This window comes from Fundulus heteroclitus, chromosome 4 (assembly GCF_011125445.2).
Source record: "Fundulus heteroclitus isolate FHET01 chromosome 4, MU-UCD_Fhet_4.1, whole genome shotgun sequence".
NCBI lineage: Eukaryota > Metazoa > Chordata > Actinopteri > Cyprinodontiformes > Fundulidae > Fundulus > Fundulus heteroclitus.
The window spans coordinates 16520436-16541950 of NC_046364.1; the positions used below are offsets into that span (position 1 = coordinate 16520436).

The 21515-nt window shown below is 42.1% G+C and overlaps 1 protein-coding gene across 1 annotated transcript in view; it reads right to left on the minus strand.

Annotated features, from left to right (window-relative positions):
* The window catches only part of neo1a (neogenin 1a), a 220978-nt gene that overhangs the window by 91237 nt on the left and 108226 nt on the right, over positions 1 to 21515 (minus strand). Inside the window, exons 3-4 of the mRNA XM_012850873.3 lie at positions 13057 to 13332; positions 11991 to 12141 (exon numbers count right to left, since the gene is read on the minus strand). Of these exons, the coding sequence (XP_012706327.2) occupies positions 11991 to 12141; positions 13057 to 13332 (427 nt within the window). The remainder of the gene's footprint in view (positions 1 to 11990; positions 12142 to 13056; positions 13333 to 21515) is intronic.

Here is a 21515-nt window from a genome sequence, read left to right on the forward strand (position 1 = left end):
AGCAGAGCCAGCAGGATGGAAACCAAATAAATATGAAATTCTTCGCCAACGTTATCAAAAATAGATATTCGAAAAGGTTCCAGCATCCTTCAGTAAACAGAGTCTGGAAAGAATAAGAAGGCGCTATTTTGTCATGTCTGCTACAGTCTAGTACAGAGCTTTGAAAAATGCATGTGCTGGAACAGACGTCTTCATGTTTTGATTTTGCAGTCATCCCTCAAGATCCCACGTACAATCTACCATCTGGAATGACTACAGCGCAGACAAGTTTTATATTGAGACTGTGAGCTAAAGTCTCTGCAATTTGTACAGTTGCAACGCTCAGGAAGTTTCATCATCTTGACGTATGCTTTCCTTTTCTTTCATCAGTCTATCGGCGTCTACTGGTGCCACGCATCTGCAAACCAGCAAAGATAAGACTTGGTGAACCGATTAAATGCTCTGCAAGCGTGAGATCAAACGCGTGACAATCACAGAGACTTCTATGTGCAAAAATAGTTTGTGTTTTCTCCTTTTAACGGGGGTTCTACACGCCTGTGTTAAAATCTCTGATTTCAAGAATTCTAGATCTAGCTAAAATTACAAGTTAATAGGATTAAAGTCACTTAACCCTTTAAAGCCTGATACAGGCAATTGTGAGGAAACTTCACATTTATAAAAAAATATATATCTTTTTTGGTTGATTTAAACAAAAACAACAACAACAAAAAAAATCAGACTTTCAAATTTTCTTTGTATCATACTGATACATTAGACCAAAAAAAAAAAAATACATTTGCCTCATGTTTTCTGCATTTTCATATAGGGTGTATAAAATATATTCATTTGTATGTTCAGAAAAAAACAGACTTTGTTGAACAGGTAGAGGTCTCAGAAATATCTGTTTAAAAAATAATGCATATGGAGTTATAGGGTTAGGATGCTGGTTAGGCTTTAATCACATAACTGGGGGAAAATAGAAGGTTGTATAAAGATGGATGGATGGATGGATTTAGATAGAGGGGCAAAATATCTGTATATTTATAAATTCAGATGTTTTTCCATACTTCTCCAGACCTGAAAAATACTTACTTCAAAATTCCAGACTATTTCAGACCTCACAGGACCCGTATTTTTTTAAAAACCATAACATTTCCAAATAAACGCAGCAACACAAGGAGTCAAGAGGCGGGGGAAAAAAACCGAGCATTCAGGGGTGGATTGCAAACTCGTGAGGTGCACATCATCATAAGCATTTATTATTCTAGATCTATTTAAGCCCATTATGAAAATAAAACCACACATCTGTTTGTATATCTTCCCTCTGAACCAGTCATCTCCCCCAGTTTAAACAGTCCTGATTTTAATTTTTCCCAGTAGGCCCAGTGGGACGCAGACTGCGGCCAAGTTCTGTCTCGATTCAACAAGCACTGGAGCATGGGAGCAGGAAGAGAGCTGCAGTCGATGGCTTACAGTGAGAAGTCTGCATTCAACAAAGGGAGAAACCAACGGGTCGGCTGAGCCAGCATCCTGAGAGGACAAAAAGTAAGCAAGATTGCTTTTACACAGAGGTGGAGAAGCACCACACATATGGAAGTAATAAGCCTGAAGGCTGATTTATTTAGCTGCTGACTATGGACATTTTCCACATTAGTGCTGTTGTCTCGCCTCGTGATGAGTCCTGCTTTGGCAGCGCCGGCTTGGTGGGGCATTCGAGTGGTACTCAACCTAATGTTCCTAATGCCATCACCGTTTCAGCGGTACTGAGGGGGCGAGAACAGCTTTCAACGTCAGCCAAACTTCACGAACTAACTCCAGCAGTTGAGGTGAAATACGCCGTGCTTTTCACAATTATCGGCTCCCCCGGTAACGCCTCAAACTGAACTGGTTTTTAATGAAGCACCACACTGCCACAGTGACAGGTTTTGAAAACACACTACGTCTATTCGGCTGGGGGGGAAAGATCCCATGTTACACAGCAAACATCTACTATAAAACATCTGCTGGGCCCCACTGAATTCTACCTATTCCATACAAATAAATGTATGAGGCATAATGAGACGGGGATGTCTGTCCTACCAGACACCAGCAGGAGCAATTTGCAAAAGCCCGCCATGCCCACATTAAAGCACAGGGGAGGATCTGTGATGCTGTGGGCCCGTTTCACAGTTAAAGAAGAGCATATGAGCGCTCCCAGGAGAAGGTGGAAGCTACCGTGTTGAAATTCATAAAAGCCACATTTAAATGGCTGTTTATTCTGCTCCGAAACAATATCATCACAAAAGTCTGAGTTCACCGACAGAAACTTCAAAGTAAACACCAATTTGCTTTGATTCCAAAAGTTTCAATTTAATCAGGAGGCCAATAGCATCACATTACAGGAGCCATGTCGACAAACCTGAAATCTGAAGGCGATACACCCCAAACCAAGCACTCTATGTAACCTATCCATCCTTTATTATAGCAATGCTGTAATAAAGAAAAGCCCACACAAATAAAAGCCAGCTCAGCAGAAAGCTCTTCAGAGAACGTTACGGATAGTTGAGGTGGGCGAGTGAAGGCAACAATCTGTGCGTTCTGTTCCTCCGCAGTGAACAGAAAGGCCACAGACGGGCTGCGAACGGCCCGTGTCTTTGCTGTAGATTGATCGCATCCGTGTTCGCATTAGAGAGCATGGCTGATTCTTCTGACACGGGCTCAGCGCCAAATCTCAGATGAATGAAAAAAATTCCTCTGAAAGGACATCCGAGTTTGCCGTGCCAGACATTCCTGCAGATTCTCTCGCCAGGACGACCATCCAGACGTTCGGCCTTTGGTGCCGGCATGCTCCATAAAAGGCTCTCGCAGCTTCTTTTTGGTACATACAGTCCGTCAAGTCCGTCAACTCGCCTGAGCTGTGGCACCTGAGGTTTTACTGTCCCCAGGAAACCATTTATTGAGGATCATCTAGGGATAAATAAACTGTTGCAAAGGTAAACCATCTCCTCATTCCTTTGTTTTCTGTTGTTTGTCTGATTCAAAAATACTGTTTTGCCATCCAGCCTGAGCTGCCAGTGATCTGTGATGTAGAATAGAAACACAGTTGGTGTGGGTCCTTGATGGAGGCACAAGAGTGTGTTTTCACGGAGCGATCAGTGATGCTGTGACATATTCATGGAGAGGCCCATGTGTTTATATCACTATCGTTACAACGGTATCAGGAGAAGAAGTCCATTCACTTCTGATATGATTTGCTATCTTTTTGTCTGTTCACAGAAAGGTCCTATTGTCTCTCTTTTCTAGATCTTGCTCCAGGGAAAGCTAATCACTGTGCTTCGTGAGATCACTAGATCTGTGCGTTTGACTCCTGTTCAAGGTTTGTGGGAAAGGATTTCTGTTTGGGGAGGGTGAAACTTAATCCAGTTTTCCTGCTCCCAAAATGCTTAAGCAAGACCTGAACTTTGTTTTAATTAGATGGTTGATGTGTTTTCAGACTATAGCAACATTTTGTGAGATGTTTTGAAAGTGAGCTTTCCCAAGGAACTCGGTGCATGACAGTTAAAGGCATCTTTTCCAGCTTTATTCATTTAGCTACAGGTGTTCCCCAGGGATGAGCTCTAAGGCAATCATCAATCAATCTTGACCAAGAAGCATCAAATCTACACTTTTGTTGTCGATGATAATTTAAAACACTTTGCTGGATTTGCACTTTTTATGGCTCCTTATCATATCCAACAATTCTTTTTTACTGTTCAGTACAACTCTAAACTATATTTATATCTATTTTAAAAAAAGAAGCATATACTGTTCTCCAATTGAAAACAAAAGCTCTGGAAGCGTCAATTTCTTACGAACCTTCAAGGCTCTGAGACTGGCTTATTATCTGAATAACAATATTTGGATATCTGGATAGATAATGCTCTCTTCTTCTCTCGTGTCAATCAGCTGGTAAAGTTTTCACACAGCCATTCTTAACATTTTACTCTAGCATCTAACATCCTAGATGAAAATAAATTCCTCCAGAATATAAAAAAAAAAAGACATTTTCAAATTTGTTCACGTGTTTTTATAACCTTAGCATAGGGCTTGTACTGGGTTAGGGGAAAAACATTCTAATATTCACAAAATTAATCTTGGAATAAGCTAAAGCAGTCAAATCTGAAGGAACAGAGTGATTAAAAAAAAAAAAAAAACCTTTCCATTATTGTTAATGTTAAGACATCTAGATGTAAATGACTATTTTTGGGGGTGCTTCTATGTATTACCATGTGAGAGTTGCGCTTAAGCGCTGTTTTTGACCAAGATTTGAAATCTCAGAACTCCTTTCTGATTAAGCATCATTTAAACAAAATAGAAATGAGGTGCTACACCGGAAAAACAAATGCTGAAGACAAGGTCTAAAGTAAGACGTCAGACCAGCTAAAGACAGGAATCAATGAGTAACCAAACAGAATATATTTGTGGACATTAATGAAAGAGAAAAAAAAACAAACATGCTGGTGCCAAGAGCACAAGCAGGAACTTCTCAAGTGACTCAGCCAAGAAAACATTTTTGTTCTCCTCTGGATGTAATAAAGAGCTGCAGGGGCCCTCGGGATAAAAACAACTCCCACATACCTGACTTTATTTGCTTTTTCACTTACTTTACTGGGGCTCCCAAGGATAAACCAATCGTTTGATTAGCGCATATTACAATAAAGCCTGCTGCTCAGAACTCGCATATCATCAATTTAGATGGCTCTGGTGGATCCTGCACGTCTCTTAAAGCTAAGCAAACCCTGTACGCCCCACGGTGTGCCGCGTCTGCACACAGACGCCCCATCTAACAATGAAAGTTTTAAATATGGCAGAATCAGACATGGTGTCTACTAAAGACGCAAGACATGTCAGAGCTGAGAGATACCATAAAACCTCATAGCAATGGCTATAATGAGCTCCTAACCAACCGTGTGAAGATCTGGGCCTCCTGAGGAACTAATATAACTTTGCATCACCTGCAGTAACAACTTAACAACCTTTAACAAGGTTGTCGTTTTTTTTTCTCAAAGTAGTCCTAGTCTGGCTCATACGTATTCTAACTGAATTAATTAATGTTTAAAGTTCATCGTCAGACGTTACATGTTTGGGGATGCCTCCACCTCACAGTCCAGACCCAGTAAACTGTCCTTAGGTAGACAACAGCCTTTTATGTATTCAAATTTTCTGCAATTATTTATGCAAGCGCTTTAATGTGAAAAACTCTGCTTGCAACCAATAGCTGAAGCTTTCTTTCATATAATCGTAAGCAGTCTTTCAATAACATATCAAAGAATACAGTGTAAATAGGTTCTGATTTAATATAAACCATCTTTAATAGAAGTAGACCAATGCATGGTTTCCCTTATAATCTAACAACGCTTGATGTTTAACATTCTCTCTATACATTTACAGCTACAATGGTAATTAGAAAGTGCATCCCCACCAGGCCAATGCACCACTTTATATTTAAAGCAAAACTGACATCAATTTACAACTGAATTACAAACCCATTCCACAGAGCTTCATACAAACATACTATTGTATAGCATCTATGATGATGAAAAACCCGAGAAGGAAACATGCTGGGACAAGATATTAAAAAAGCAGATTTGATTTCAGCCTCTGTAGCAGATATGAAATCCGAAAGGCCTATGTTTGAAGAAAAGATATGTGGCAAAGCCGGAGAAAATCGGATTCTCCAAGCGGCGTTGAATTTGACTACATCCTCACATTCTGACAAACAAAATAAAGAACTCTTAATTTCTTCTTTACTTGGGTAGACTCCAATCCCACTGAGACGGCGAGCCAAGTGGCAAGTGAATTCAGAAAAGGAGGTTTTTGGAAAACGTTGGCAAAAGTCAGAAACATGAACAGATAAAACAAACAAAGATAACAAGACGGATCACTCTGGTTTCTCAGAAGAACAAAGGTTTGGTTTCCCTGCTAGCATTTAAACTGCAAATAGACATTTTATAATGGCAATTTTGATAAAATCTCTTTGAAAACAACCTGAGAATTTAAACACAAACAAAATCCTCTTTAAGACAGCAAACAATTATGGATGGTTTCAGTCAAAAGAGCTGCGGCTCGGAGAGAAATTTCAAAGCTATTCTCTCCTCAGCCGTGCTTTCACTTCAGAGACAGTTTCTAAGTGCTGGAATGTATAAACGATATTTCTAAGAGGACACTATCGAGTGAATCCACCTTTTATGGTAAAGGAATGCAATATACGAGTCCAAAATGTATTGGATTCTGTAAATAAATTAGGATATTGTTAAAATACAGAAACACAGGAACAACAAGAGATGCACCAATCAATTAGCCAGAGGTGCACAGATGTTTCCGCACTGATCGGCTAACTTTAGGTCAAATACTGACAAATCAGATAGCTCCTCGTTTATTAAATATATTCAAAACGGCAACAGTTTTTGGGTTATGAACCCATCAAGTGAGGACACAGACTTTGACGCAACTTTTAAGAGTTTAATAAATATAAAACCATAACGGACATATGCCGTTACCTCATTTTCTGTTGGGTTCAAAACGACCAACTTCACCGCAGAACCAGCACAGCACAGCCTTTTCCCCGCTTTATGTGTTCTAGTTCTATAGAAATTTGAATCCATCAAAGCCAGAATGAGCAGGAGTTAAATGAAAATTGGACATCGGTATCAGCAAAAGAAAGAAAAAAAGAAAACAATCGGTGCATTTCTACAGATGAGCAAAGGCCAGACCCACCTGGCAACTAAACACTTTAATGAAAGTGATGTGCTATAAATAAACGGCATAAGCCGATGTCTTTCAGAAGAATATTCCTGGGACAGGCGAATACATTTACTAGTTTAACACCAAATCACAAAAACAACCTGTAATCCTAGATAATGTGCACATTAATTTTAAGTTCTCCCAAATTTAGCAGTCCATTATGTTCGTAGAAATAGCTGAGAGTAGCTCAGTATTAAGTGCTTCTTATGTTTTCAATGACATTGGCAAAAAAAAAAAAAATTTTTTTTGCCAATGTCCTCCACTAAGGCCAATTAAGTGTTTTGTAAATTAAGCTAAGCTGATTGTAATTTTACTCATCACTACCTCTTCGGAGCATAATAATAATAACAACGTGGAGAAAGCACATTTCATTTTCAACCTTAGTGGGAGTCTACATTTTATAAGCCTCGTAATAAAAGGACATGTGGCAGCGCTGGAATGAATCAGATTTTACCGGAGGCACTGAAAATTTACCTCCAACCTCACACTCTGACAAACAAAACAAACAGATCCTAATTTGATTCCTCCTCGGCTGCGAGCAAGGCTGACAAAGTTACGCAGTCCGCTGCGAGCGGTTGTTGCATCGGTAAGCCGGAGCCAATCTTTCCAAGGACGGCGGCAAAACCAACCGATGCTAATAGCGAAAGGAGAGCAAAACAAAAGGAGATGCTTGCTTGATAGGAAACCCCAGCTTCTCTCTTCTAACAGAATTTCATCAGAGGAAAGTTTTAGGTGTGAGGATTATTTCCAGATTACTTTCCCGTCCTCCGACTGAGTCAGCAGGTGTCAAATATCTGCTCGCCCAAATAAGTCACCTTTTTGGTGGAATGTGCCTTTTTTTGTTTTAAAACAAATCCTGGATCCATGGCGAAATTTGTAATATAATAAAAAATTTAAAAAAATCACATACCAAGACTAATTTCTCCTTTTCTTCCCGTCGCTCTTGTCTCTGAATAGAAGGCCCTGAACTAAACATAACGCGCAGAGCGCTTTCTTGTATACATAGGTTCTCACCTGGAGGGAGCAAAGCAAGCAGGGCGGGAGACGCATGTACGACATATACGAGAGGTTGGAGGTGCAGCCCAAATGCAAACAAAACGCTGCGCGGCAAAGCTCCTCCGCTCTCCACGCCACTAAATCTAATACTCGCAATCTTATTCAAATCAGCGCCAGGAGAGAGGAAGGAGCAGAGAGGGGAGCGACTGGAAGGCTTCGGATATGGGGGGCCCCATTTGCATGCCCACGTCTGTTCCCCCGCCGCTGGCCGCCATGCATAATTCATCCATTTTTATTGACTGCACGGGAATTCTGTTAGGTGATTGAGTGATACTCCCAAGAACAAAAGACGACTGTCCTTTTCATGAGCGGCGCGTGTGAGACATTCAGAGGGCCCCGCTTCCTCTACGCATTCTGATATCTGGGGACGCCATCAATGACATTCAGGACATTTACTTAGAATAAATGTTGACCGAACAGCTTAAAGCGAGGCATAATCTGTCAAAAGTGTGGCAGAGCCTAATCTAAATAAACGGCAAGATGGGTGTCCTTGGCAACGGACCCGCTCAGAGCCCGCGTGTACGTGAGGGAAGGATCGGGTCGGTGATGGAAATTCAAACCGCACCTTGGAGTAGAATAACCCACGGAGCAATGGGAGGGAAAAAAAAAAAGGATTCATTGTTTAATATCTGGTGTAATACAACCATAAGCATCTGCCACAGTTCTAACAAGGTCAGCAGTCCTTAGAATACCTGCTTTTTTATCTACAAAGACGGGAAATAAAGGCAGCATCTAAGATGACTTACCACAACCCGTCGTCCAAGCAATGTCTTTTGAAAAGATTATAAGCAGCATTCCAACAAGACGGACCCGGTGCATGAAAGAAATCCTTTGCAGAGTGTGTGGCGCCATTTAAAAACAAATTAAATCATTCAATGCAGCTTTTACTTGTGGCCTTAAACGACACAGGTTGTAAAGCTGGAGCATTTCAGTCCAGGAAAATGATGGGTCCTTAGAATCGTCTCACAGAAGAGGGAAGGGTTTATGAGCAATGACGTAGAAATAGGTAACCCTATTATGTGTTAACCACGCCGTCTCTTCATAGGGAAGGAGTCAGGTACTGACACATGCCGAGGGTTTAAACAATTCTGGATCCAACACAGATAACCTTTTCCCTCACATCAGCTGAAGGTTCAAACCAATTGTTCCAACATCAGAGAGTCAGCTGAGAGTCTCTGAGGTTCATTACGGGAGCGTGGATTCTAGACTAACACAGTTCTGTCCCTCCCCCACTTGTTGCTGTGCACTGCTAGGGAGTTAGCCAGATACAGCCCCCCTCCACCAACCCCCCCACACACACACACTTTTTCCGCACTTACAAACAGATAGATGCGGCTGGTCACGCTGCAGAAGACATGGGCGTTCATGGTGTGGAAACTAGAGGGCGCCACCAATCACTTTTATTTGGCTAAAACTGTTTAAAAACTTGCATGCGGATGCTTGGGTAAAAACATTTTCCTTTCTCAGAGGTTATCAGATGGTTAAGAACAAGCTGTAAGCTACGTGTTTGGCATTTTAACACTGTTAGCTAATGCTAAGTTTTAGCTACAAAAGGAAACCTTTGAGATATGACATTTTCTCAAATCCCCATTGATTTAGAAACAAGCAGGAGTTTATCTGGTGAAGCGAAGCACCATTCAGCGACAGAACCGCCATCCCGCAGCCAGAATAATTACAACATTTGGTGAATTTAAAAAAGTGGATAAGATGTATGCTGTGTCATTAATCTAAATGCCAAACGATTTCTGACAAATAAAGTACTACATGGGGAATGAAGGACTAAAGTGGAACTGAAGTTCATTTTTAATTGTTTCCTCCATCTCTCAAACTGAAACATGCTCGTTCTGACCAGCTACACTCAAACCTAATGGAGCATCTTCTCTTACGGCCCAAAGAAGCATTAAATTCACCCCCCCCCCCTCTATTTAAAACTATTCCATTACTGCTTCTTCACATTCTTATGACTGCAGTAAGCTTCGGCAGCAGCGAACACACGTGTGCGAGATGCCTTTAGAGACACAATGTGGAATAAAAGAAAAATGCAAAATCTACTCTCCCTGGCAACGTTACAGGCATCAGACATGTCCACGAATAAAAGAATGACACAGTGACAGAAACAAGAGGCAACAAAATTGAAAAAGCAGCAGGAGAGGCTCAATGTGAAGATCCCAGTAAGTCACTCGACCTTCTGTCAGTACTTTCCGCTCATATTTACCTACTTTCAACACATGCATACAACCTCAAAGACCAATTAACAACAATTAGTCAAAGGTTCTCTCTTTGGGCCTCCAGTTCACTCCGTACACTAAAAAAAAGGGGAATTAAAAGTAAGTAACATTTTCTTGAAATTAGTGTATTTGTCCTTGATTTGAGCAGGTAAATAAGATTATCTGCCAATGGAAAAAGATATTTCCACTTGAAATTGGAACAATTCATGATCATCATCTTATTTCAAAAGCAATAGATCTGATATCTAAATGTCAAAATACTCATTCCATTGGTAAACAATTTTATTTACCCTCTTTAAATCCGGCACAAATACAGTCATTTCAATAAAATTGTATTTGTAATTCCTCCGACATTCTTCTGAATGCTGTATTAAGAACCAAAAAAAAAAAAAAGAGTCCTGGGAACACGTTCGCCCCACTATCCATCTGTTTTTCGAAGGCAGGCAGCTCTCTGTCCTCCTCGATATCACCAAGGCTGCCCTGATAGTTCAGCATGCTTGCTAATTACCTCCACAGACACCCAGGAGGGGAGCCGTATTCACGCTGGATGTTGCTTTCTAATTAATACAAGGTAGATTAATAAGGACCATTTGAGCCAGCTCCCTTTGGAGGTCAGAACACTTGCAGACAATCGCAGTCATTAAAGACATTTAACTTGCGTGGCGCTGTGCTTTGAACCCTCCGCTCGACGGCCTGACGACACTCTCGCTCACACCTCACAGGAGCCGTGTGCTTCAAGCGACAATGTTGCGTTTCATTTCACTTAGGGCACAAATCCCATCCAGAGGCGGATTTAGATAAATGAGCACTCAGTCCAACACTTTTTTTTTTCTTTTTTTCCCATTGACCCACCAAGTTGCAGAGTTATTATGCTGCGGAGCTGGCACACGGGAGGTCAGGTAAACAAAGCGCCGTCTTAATTGGCGAGAATCAGGTTTCCCACGTTCGGTGCGACTCCCTCTGCGGACGGCGAGTCACACTGCCGCAGCTAATGAGAGCCAAAAGAGTGAGAGCACAGGCGCTGTAGAACTTCCCCTCGGCTGGCGACCCGCTCTCCCAGATGATGTGGCTCTGTTTGCAAATCTAACTCTCCCCCGTGAAGCTCTTGGGTTAGCAGAGTCAGAAAAGCATTAACAGCTTGGGGCGCAGGCGCCGGGACAAACTGTTTAGCTTTTTTGGAGGCCAGAAGCTCTGGGAGCAACGTGTCACTGCCATTGCTGATTTTCAAAAGCCAGACCGGATGAAGGGGGGGGGGGACTTAGCACCGCAGAGTCAGTCGGTGCTCCCTGTCTTAGATATTGTTTGTACAATAGGGGCTTAGCGCTGGTACAAAACGTGGCGTTTATTCTGTGTTTTTGCTAAAGTTCACGTTTCAGAACTAAAGCATAAATGAATGCTATAGACTGCTTTAATATACAACCGTAACAAGCAATGCTCTGCCTCTTTTGCCTAGTGAGCTGATCTTATTGCCTTCCTGATTTCACATCTTTGTAGATTCCTTTCCATGTTTTGCAGCTAATCCAAATTTACATTTTGCACATTTTGTCTTTGCCTAGTTATCTTTTACAGCATGACCTCAGGAAGAAAAAAAAAACTATAATTGCCATAGTACTGCTGGACATAGTGATGGAGATGTGAATGAAAATTAACCCACATATTCTGGATTCTCTCGGCACAATATCCCCACTCTTCATGGGCTTTAGCGTGTCAGCCAATAAAAGTATATATGAAGGGTGTGAGTCGAAGGCGGTAATAGACCATCCAAAAGGCCACAGACATTACTGCCATTGAAATAGTTCTTAGCAATTAAGGTAATACACATATGGATATCGTGATGACGGCTGCAATTTGATCTGTTGTGCAGCTTTAATGCTCAGTATGTTTACTTTTATTCCTGCTGGTGCAACAGGGAAACTTTTCAGGATATAAAACACAAGTATTCAGGTGATGCAGTGAGGCTCATACCTTTCGTCCAGCACTTTGTCTCCAAACATCCAGCGGATGTGAGGGGCAGGATGACCGGCGACCACACAGGGCAGCAGCACGCTCGCACCCAACAGCTTGGCCACAGAAGAAGGCTGCACCAGGAACTCCAGCTTCCTCTCCCCTCCAGTTTCTTGAAAAAAGAAAAAAAAAGTATAAGGTTAAAACGAAGAAAAAAAGAAAAAAAGGAGCGAAGCTTCAACTGGCCTAATAAGCAACAAACTTCAAAAGAAGTCATGAAAGCTAAACCAAAAGGGGTCGGATGACATCCTGCTGAGATGAAGCATCAGAAGCATCAGCAACAGCAGTCAGCTATGATCCATCCCAAAGAAGAAATTTTATTTCTTTACATACAATTTTAATTCCATACTCCCCTTCTTTGTTGCCTAAGCATAAAGACAAAAGCTCAAAACTTTAGACGTAGGCAGTTCTCGATGGAAACCTCTTCGCAGCGCCAAAGTGAGGCTGATATGCTGCCACTTTTACCCATATGGATGACCTCATTCCCTCAAACAGTTTTATCAGGCTTCTTCTCGCCAAGCCGGCACGCATCGGGTAAATCGAGGACAAAGAACCCCACAGAGGTCTTGTTGAAGTCTGAGTTATGCATCTAATATCTTCTCTGTGCCGGTGGGAGTCGGCAGTTTTAACAACACGCCACATAAAACTTCTGCAGGGGCCGAGCGAGACCCTGCCACCCCGGACTTCAGCCTGCCTTTGTGCGACAGGTGAGTTACCGTTGCGTCCCTTAAACCTGATGGGAATCAGTCGGCTCCTTTTAGCATTCAGCAGCACAGTGCAGGTGTCTTTGTGCTAAACTTAATGAGCAACCCAAAGAGAACTCAATGGATTTCTGTAAATTAAACCATTAAATGCAGCGGAAGGTGAGCTTATTTAACTTGGCTGCGAGAACAAATAAATCACCGACAGGCTAAAGACGAAGCAGGGTGGGGAGCGGTGAGCAATGATGATAAGGACGATCAACCTAACTTGGATGAAAACCTATTTGTATCCTTAACGGATTGGTTCTCAGGATTACCCGGGTTACCTGGTATCGTCTGCAGCGGGCCCTCCTCGCTGGACTTGGAGGAGCCCACGTTCTCCACAACGCACCGGTAGAGGCCAGCGTCAGTCTCCGAGGCGTTGCTGATGACGAGGGCGCCGCTGGGCAACTGGATCAGCCTGTCGCTCATCTCCAACGCTTCCTTGTCTTTCTCCCAGCGCGTGAACGGAACCAGGTCCGAGTTGACCTCGCATATCATCACCTGACTGTCCCCGATGTGCACGGAGGCCGGCGACGGCTGACTGGCGAACCGCGGAATCCCTGAAAGACAAGGGGGGGAAAAAAAGACAAGCAGAACATCAAATAAATGACTAAATAAGATTCATTCAGCACCAGGGGTAGCTTGACTGACTTCATTTTCCACTGTTACATCGATTCTGCACAATATAACTTTACAGGGTTCCCACACAGGTCAAAACTCCACAGTTTTCCAGACTCGGGCTTCTGGTTCCCTTTTGTAGAGCCGGAGTAAATGATACAGTCTCCAATTAGTTTAGGCGCAGAGCCTTAAAACATGAAATCAGCAGAAATCATAGACTTTTAAAGAAGTGGGCGTCATCCAGGCATGCCTGGATGCGTGCATGGACGGGCATTTAGTAGAATGGATTGGGCAGACAGGCAGGTGGAAGTATGGTTAGAGGGATAACTTTGTTACAGATCAGGAATAAAGTGTGGAAATATCGTCGCCATTTGCATAACAATATTCAAATTTAAACCAAAAAAGTAAACAGATGGATCCTTGAACTTGACACAGCATTCAACTCAGGTAGAACTCAGCTCCGATAAAAAAAACAAAACACAAAAAATATGCTAAAAGCTTAAAAACAAATCCTCCAATTGATATTCAGGATTTCCTCCACCAAACTTGTGGAGGTCAGGAAGTCAACGCTGACCCACTGCAGCCTCGTTTAAAACACACACACACACGCGGATCCTCAACGAACAACAGCAGCCATGGTGGATGTTAATTAGCCACGCCGAGAAACAGATACACGACACTAATTAAAAAAGCCGCACGCTCGGGCTGTACACGCTGCCTTATCCCCACTTTCATTGCGACACGACATAATTACTTCCTGCATTTGAAGGCATCTGCCTTTAAAAGCAATGGCGTCCGCAGAAAAGACCAAGCGGCGAGCGCAACTGCAAAGCGCCGTCTCTGATTTATTAGCGGAGCAGAAGAAAGAGTGGTTGTTTTGAAAAGTAAGCGGGCCTCTCAATCAAGCATGAAAAGAAACTCACGCTGTGTTATTACCAAGGAGAGGCTCTCGAGTTTTTGAGCCGACTGTGGTCGTCTCCTTGGTAACGTGCGTGTGAAAAAAAAAAAACGCCGGGATTAAACTGCGAGTCTGCAGATGAAAGATACAGGCTGCTTTCAGCGAACGTCTATCTGTTTGCAAATGCAACTTTGTCTCCTGTAGCTGTGCTTTTTTTTATGCAGGAAGTGATGCTGAGCATTTGCTGAGTGATGATCTGGTGTCTGCAACCCCCTCGCCTCCCCCCCCACCCCCGCTGGAACAGACATCAGGCTGAATCCCTGCCAAGTGTGGCTCCAGGGTAAATTACACTTTTAGATAAAGCCCCAACAGCTCCCCTCGCTCCTGGCTCCGGAGGATGTGCGCAGCTTCTCTGGGTATATCTCAGCACAGCGGTTCAGCTAATATGGGCTTTGCTGATGCCAGAGCTGATAGTTTTGTGTCAGAGCTGCCAATCACCTCCCTCCATTATCATGCCAGCGAGGAAGGATCTGAATTATTTAGATTGGAGACGTACACGCTTCTCACCGGATCGAGTAATTGCTCGTAATAAACAGATGCTGTGTGATCTGTTTGGAGAAGGATTGTTAATCAACAGATTCAAAGTTTGAAACAGAAATCCAACCTCGTGGGTTTATATCACTGTATTTCTGATAGGAAAGCGACGAGTACAGTGTCTCGCAAAAGCATTCATAGCCCTTGAACTGTGTTGTTTTTTTTTGAGTGTTAACGGGATAGACCAACGCAACGCTGCAGGTCGTACTGAAAATAAAGGAAAACAAATTATTTAAAAAAAAAGGTAGCGTGTATGCATTTAACCTGGATGGAAATTATTTATAACAACAATTTTTAATTCTTAACTGGATTTAAAACTACTTCCAAGTCTCGCCATAGGTTCTCAACTGGATTTTGGATAAAGCTTTTGGATACTGGTCACTCTTTCAGGAGTGACCAGTATTTAGCTCCATCCATCTTCCCATCAGCTCTGTCAGCGCGCTTGCACTCAGAGAAGGATGCAAGTACCCGGTTTGATCCCAACAGCCTGCACTCTGGGTCCCTGAGCAAGACCCTAAACCCCCGATTGCTCCCCAGACCGTCTCCAAATAGTGCCGCACAGAGGCAGCCCACTGCTCCCCAATGGGGATGGGTTAAGATGCAGAAGTGAATTTCTCCATTGTAAGATTAATAATAATAATAATAATTATTGTTATTATTAGTGCTCTGATACACACACTGCTTTGAATTTAGGCAACATAAGGATTTCACATGTCTATCTTTTAATAATGGCTCCATTGTTGTGTGTGTTCTGTAAGGGCCAGATTTGAGAAGTGCACACCTAATACTTATCCTGTCATCAGATTCTCCCACCTGAGCTTAATCTTTGTAGTGTCAGGTGTTGGGTTAAACTCAGTGGGATGTAGCCTGGGAAGTTATTTCATCACCCAACCCTTCTTTAAACATCTGCACAACCCCCCCCCCCCCCCCCCCCGACCTATCTCCTGTGTCCCTCAGTCTTCATGATAGTGCTTGTCCTCTCATTTTCCTTTAACAAACCTCCAAGACCTTCACAGAACAGCAGGATTTCTACTGACATTAAATTGCACAAAAATTAAGTTCATTTACTAAATTAGATGAATTCTGAAGGCAAGAACTGGCACTAGCTCCTATTCAAGGATGTCGGATTAAAAGAGCCCGACTACATATGTGTGCTACTCCTCTCAGGTATTCCTTTAACTTCATGATTAAGATAAGATTAGAGATAAGATAAGATAGGCTTTATGGATCTCACATTGGAGAAATTCACATGTCACATTATGAACCACTTTATGTTGGTCCAGCACATAAATCCTCATAAAAAACATCACAGTTCAGGGTTGTAATGGGACGCAATGTGTAAAATGGGTATGAAAGTCAAGTCACTCTGGCATTTCCAGATATTAGACAAATAAATGGAAATGCAATTTCTTTATACTAAAAAGTTCTTGAATTCTCTTGATCATCCTTTGACGCTCCTGCACAAATGGCTTTATCTCCTATTGCATGATGGAAAGCTAAAGCTGCGTAGCCATCTTTGTTGTTCCTTTAACAATAACATAAATGCTTTATTAATGGCATTTTTTTCTTTCGTATAGACAGAGGACTCTTCCAAAAACAAAATAGGCGCTCCGTGAAACTTTGTGTAACATCTTACGACGTGGCACTTTGGCTAAAACAATATGTGGGGTGGTGTGTGTGTTTGTGGGGGGAGAGGGGGGGTTCTAGCATCTGCCAGCAGAAATTGATGCGCTCTTAGAGATTGAAACCCTCGCAGAGAGCAGCGGACTCCTCTCCCTCACACCATCGGTTTAGCACTTTCTGACCCGGTCGGCAGTCTCTCCGCTGGGTTTCCAAATCGACTAACCCTTTGTTCCTCCAGGCTCATCTCATCTCCCTGGCCTGAGCTCCTCAGTTCAGCGTGTCTCAGCAGCAGGTGACGAGTGTTGGGGCGCGGATGTCTGCAGAACTCGGCTTTGCCGTGTAGTAACAGTCGGTCATGATAAAGTGGATGGTTACCACGTTATAAATGCGTGTGTATCTTTATGCCTTTCGTATTATGTGCTAAACTGTACACTAGCACATTAGGCTGAGGTCAAGACAGAGAGCAGAAGAGGGGAAGTGGTGAGCGTCGAAGCCAACGCCATCGATTCCAATTAATCACAATTCCCCATTTAAATCGACTGGGCGGGAGCTTCATTTTCCACGTCCTTGCTCAGCACATCTATTGAACAGAAGTGCTGTGCTGCCAGTCTCAACTCCTATTACCAGAGTGCAAAGAAGCCAAATAACTCTAGGAGAGCAGGAATGCCTCCGGTGTGGAAAGGCAAGGACAAGGAGAGTTTATCCATACATAGAGAGACGGGTTCCTGCAAAAGTGACGAGATAAAAGCGTGATCTGATGACGGTGTGGCTGAAAACGTTATTTCTCCAGAATAGGAAGCGGTTAATTCAGTGAGGATGGTACAAAGTGGATGGAATCAGCTGTTTGTTGCGCATCTTCAGCTTGGCTTTGTCTGCAGGGTTTATATTTGTATGCTAATGAACCAATGTGTCCATCAGTGGATCGAGATTAGCAGAAAGGGGCTACGCTGCAAAGAGCAACCAAGCAGCGTAATTCCTGTACACCCCGCCTCAGCGCAACCAGATACACTAACATACACGGACAGACATGCACTTAAAGCGCACGGTTGGGCTCCTACTGCTCTTAATTAAAACCAGGTATGGAATAAAAATGAGCAGATTAAAGGAATATGCAAGAGGCTTTAGGGATTTCCCCTGAGATCCAACTACGCCGGCGAGTGAGTAACGGTTTCCTTTCGCCTTAGATCAAATACACCACGGCGCGCTACGTTACATATTTTTCTACCGGAGTCAGAGTGGGTAATTAAAAACTTAAAACTCAGGCGTAAAAACCCTTTTCTGTTGCAAAAATACAAAATGTAAAAACATAAAATTAGCAGGCATGCCTAATGCTGCAGAGGCAGGAGATATTTTATAAGCCATCCAGGAACCCGAAAGATATTTCAGAGATAAAAACTGAAAGGCGTCGTCTGAACGGAGCACTTTGTGGCATTAATTCAACATTTCCCATTAACATATAAATTACCCAGTGGGACTAATTAGAGAAATATTAGGCATGCATTTCCCCCCTCTTTCAAAAATGAATTTGTCAATGGATTTTATGTAAATATTTACTGTCACATGTGCTGCCAATATCTACCAACTCTGATTGGATTAAGATTTAAAAGCATGATAAAATCCATACATGACACAGAGCTCTGAATCACTGCAAATTTACTGGAATAACTGTAGAAAACTAGCTGTTTCCACGCCTAGTCTTAAGGAACACCACACACTAGTGGCAAAAAAAGACGCAAACGACACAGCTAACCTGGCCCTGGCCTTCACAACACATGATTTTGTTTTTTGTGAGAGGGTAGAAACATTAGACTCCACTTATCGGAGGACCGGAGACATAAACAGAAAGAAACCAACTGAGCTCCCACACAACAAGTCACATCTGGAGGCATTACTGGATAAACCATGCATGTAGTCCCACATGTTGCAATCCAAACCACTGGGAAGAAGTCTAGCACAAGGACATTTACTACCTATAAATATCAAAATTAAAGTCTTGATGTCGTGTAAAGTTTTCCGGTTCAGCTAAAACGCAGAAAATCCTTAGGCTATTTTAAAAGATAATGACCCTTTAAAAAAAAAAAAGAACAAAAAAAAAAAACAGACGTATACTGCGACGGAGGAGTTAGGCAAAAACAGAGAATAAATGGCTGCTGCATTTATTGGATATGATGTCTTTCTTGGTCTTTTTAAAAGTAACAAATTAAAACTAAGAAGTCGGTGCTAGCTAGCTAAATACCTAGCCTGGCTAGCTGCTTTGAAAGGGAGCGTCTGGTTGGTTGTTTATTATACCAGTAGACATGCTAACTCTAGAAGCTCGTTTTAAGCGTTTTTTATTTTTTATTTTAGAGCAAGCTTTGTTTATTTTTTGCTTTTATTCAGGATATAGGTCCTTTATGGTTTTGCATGTTTCATCCCCATCTTTTAGCAGCCATGCAGCTGACTGACAGCTCACGCTAAAAGACGGTGTCTCCGGTCAAATGGAGCACATATGGACTGTAGCTCTCCCGTTCTACTGCGACTTTAATGAAAGGAGTTTCCAGCTGCAGTTTAAGACACAATGAAAGTTTTTGCCATTTTGAGACACCTTTTCTCTTCGCGTAAAGATCCAAACGTTCGGCAAAATGCACAAACTCAAGCGTGCGCGCAAATCATGAACGGACAGTGTTTCGATCAAACTTGGAACTCGCTTCAAATTAATAAATTGAAACGACGAAAGGGGATTCTGTCGGCCTTAAATGATTTGGGGCTTTTTGTCAGCCCGCCGCCGTTAATGGAAAAGGTCTTGTCTGCAGATTTTGACATTTAGTGCTCCTAAACAATTAGGAAGAAACAAATCCCAGAGGAGACCGGCACACCAGAAAAGGCCCTCCTGTCACGCTTACCATTTATTTCTCCCTCCCTCCACTTATCTCAATCCAACAAATTCACGCTCACTCTCTGGGGACTATTGAAAGTCATTCAGAGAAATGTGGGAAATCAATACCTGGAATTGAAGTACACAAGTCAGGCTGAAGAAAAGTGGGCACTCTTGAAAAGTAAATTAAAATCCGTCTTGTCAAAATAATTCCTGGAAGCACTGACTGTTACAAATGTGTTGAGAGTGTAGACACTGTGCGCGGGCAATCCAAAGGGTGCAATAATAACACCCTTTTTGTCCTCCATTATCAACACATCTCTTTCAGTTTGGCGACATGTCCTCCAAAAGATAGATAATCGGAGTTGTGTTGTGGGTGTATTTATGAATTTCACAGTGATGGACCAAGCCAAATGGAAGGTGCTCAGCTAAAAAAAAAAAAAAAAAAAAAAAAAAAATCCCGCCTCAGTCAGTGAAGTCACAGACCCAATAAAAGTTTAGATTACATAAATGTGGAGGTGAGAGAAGGAGAAGCAAAGTTTTAGGTGAAAAGCAAAAATAAAATGATATTGTTTGAGGAAATATTTCATTGTTGCCTGAATGATCCAACTGTTCTCTTCAGCCTATAGATTTTCTATAGGATTTAGGGAACAGAGAGAAGCAAGGAAGGAGGACCTCTATGTTGATCTGTTCACATGTCATGAATTATAATACTGCTGACTCCTTTTCAGTTTTCCTTTAGAGGCGATGGGATCTTTATCTAAAATGTGCTGGCATTTCAAAGAGTGACTCCACACGCTCCAGTAAGATTTCCCTCTAGTGAGAGAAACAGGCCCACAGCATCACAGATCCTCCACTGTGCCTAACACTGAGCAGGAGGAGTTAGTCCACGGGTTTCAGGTCTGTTGCCGAAAAAGCTCAGTCCGTCTGATCTGGAAAAATGACTTTCATTACATTTCCAATCAAAGTCCTAACAGCGTCAGCGAACGCCACACCGTTTACGCTTTCGATGCGAGGAGAGACAAGGCTTTTCCCTGGCACATTCCCCAACTACCAGCTATCCTGTAGTATTATCATGGTGTCTAATGGTTGTTATGGAGACTTGGCCACCCCCAACAAGCCGCTCCATGCTGCAGTTCTGTAACAGTGAGCTTTTCAGGGTTTCCTTTACCTCCATTTACCCAGCAGTCATCATCCAGCCAGGCAGCCAATGGCTAAGAGAAACATCACATTCATACCTCAGCAAGTTATGGGTTACCAATTAAAAGGTTCTACAAAATGAATATATAAAAACATCTTTGGTTTAATTATTATTTCTTAACATGGGTTTATGCGACTGCAATAAGAAAAAAAAGCGTTTTAAGGGTTGCTCCCATCTTTATCAGGGGTGGATGACACTTTTACATAATCTATTATTTTAGTTTAGTAACTGAAAGCCTTACAGCTTTTAGAGAGAATGTGTTTATTTAGCCAGCACGCCTATGGACACCAGTAGATTACAAGCACTGCAAAAACGGATCTAAAAATAAGTAAAATGTTCTTAAAGTTAGTATATTTGTCCTTGATTTGAGCAGGTAGATAATACCATTTGCCAATGGAATGACCATTTTGACCCCTAAAATAAGATAATTAGACATCCTGCACTTGATGTGACTTGATGATGACTTGTTCCTATTTTAAGTGCAAAAATCTTATTCCATTGGCAAATCATCTTATTTACCTGCTCAAATCAAGGACAAATATACTCATTTTAAGAACATTTTACTTATTTTAAGTTCCGTTTTTGCAGTGTGGAGGTCAGGGTAAAAATCGGCATCAGTTACAACGGTGTGCTGTGAATTACTCATTATTCTTTTCTCCTAAACACAAACATCTGCAGGTGAAACAACTCCTTAAAGCTTTTCGCAACGCTGTATGAAACCTGCAGGCTCAGCTGGCCACATCGGCGTGATTGAGCATTGTATTACTGAAATCTAAGACGGTGAAGTTCTATTACATGCACTACAACATCAACAGAAACCATGGCGGTAATGATGTCTATATGTTTCTGAAGGGATGTTTCACTTTCAGAGCCAATTATAGCCTCTTTGGGGGAAAAAAACAAAAAAAACAAACAGAAAAAGCTTGACTTAGTATTTGATGGCATGTGCTCCAAC